The sequence below is a fragment of the Penaeus monodon genome, chromosome 20 (genome assembly GCF_015228065.2).
Source record: "Penaeus monodon isolate SGIC_2016 chromosome 20, NSTDA_Pmon_1, whole genome shotgun sequence".
Taxonomy (NCBI): domain Eukaryota; kingdom Metazoa; phylum Arthropoda; class Malacostraca; order Decapoda; family Penaeidae; genus Penaeus; species Penaeus monodon.
This window is the reverse complement of record NC_051405.1, coordinates 2,058,068-2,059,030: the sequence shown is the minus strand read 5'-3', so window position 1 is coordinate 2,059,030 and position 963 is coordinate 2,058,068. Positions and strand designations below refer to the sequence as shown.

At 44.4% G+C, this 963-nt stretch overlaps 1 protein-coding gene across 1 annotated transcript in view; it reads right to left on the bottom strand.

The window, feature by feature from the left end:
• Positions 1–963, bottom strand: part of LOC119586034 (GTP-binding protein RAD-like) — a 10,863-nt gene that overhangs the window by 1,655 nt on the left and 8,245 nt on the right. The window contains exon 2 of the mRNA XM_037934738.1: positions 780–957. Coding sequence (XP_037790666.1) covers positions 780–957 — 178 coding nt within the window. The remainder of the gene's footprint in view (positions 1–779; positions 958–963) is intronic.

Sequence of the window (963 nt, the reverse complement as noted above, 5' to 3'; positions counted from 1 at the left end):
GAACAGCCTGCCTCTGAAAAGCAGGCAGCTGAGTTAAGACAAATTTTCTCGAGTCGAAAGCCGAGAAATCTTACTGGTCTTTGACAAAGAAATTTTATTATTGGTCCCAGACAAAGAACCGATGTTACTGGTCTCAAATAAAGAATATATCGGACTCTTCCATAACATTAAATCTTTCTTATCTATTCAAAGAATCTCTTATCTTGGTCCCAAATAAAAAAGAATATATTTTATTGGTTCCAGATAAAAAAAAAAATCTCTTCTTGGTCCCAAAGAAGGAATCTCTCTTATTGTCTCAAAACATCTCTCTTACTAATTCGAAACAAAGAGTCTGTGTCAGTGGTCCCATATAAAGAACTTCTCTGACTGGTCCCAAACAATGAATCTGTCCTGTTGATCCCGAAAAAAATTCTTAATACTCCCAAAGAATCTCTTTCTGGTGCCAAACAAGGAATCTCTTTCTGGTCCTAAATGAAGAATCTTTTCTTGGTCCTAAAGAAAGAATCTATTTCTGGTCCCAAACAAAGAATCTCTTTCTGGTCCCAAACCGAGAAGCTCTTTCTGGTCCCAAACCGAGAAGCTCTTTCTGGTCCCAAACAAAGAATCTCTTTCTGGTCCCAAACCGAGAAGCTCTTTCTGGTCCCAAAACAAGGAATATCTTTCTGGTGCCAAAACAAAGAATCTCTTTCTGGTGCCAAACAAAGAATCTCTTTCTGGTGCCAAGTAAGGAACCCACCTTCCTGGCCCCACAACCACCCGCTTATCGAGGCCGGACTTACCCGACGTGGTGACGACCCGAGTGCGCTGAAGGTCGGTCTTGTTGGCCACGAGGATCACCGCTCTCTGAGTCACGTGACCCAACGACCACACACGACCCAGCACCGTCGACGCCGTCTTGAAGCTCTCGCGGTCGTTGATGGCATACACGACCACCCAGCCGTCCGCGTGGCCTTCTCGCTGCGG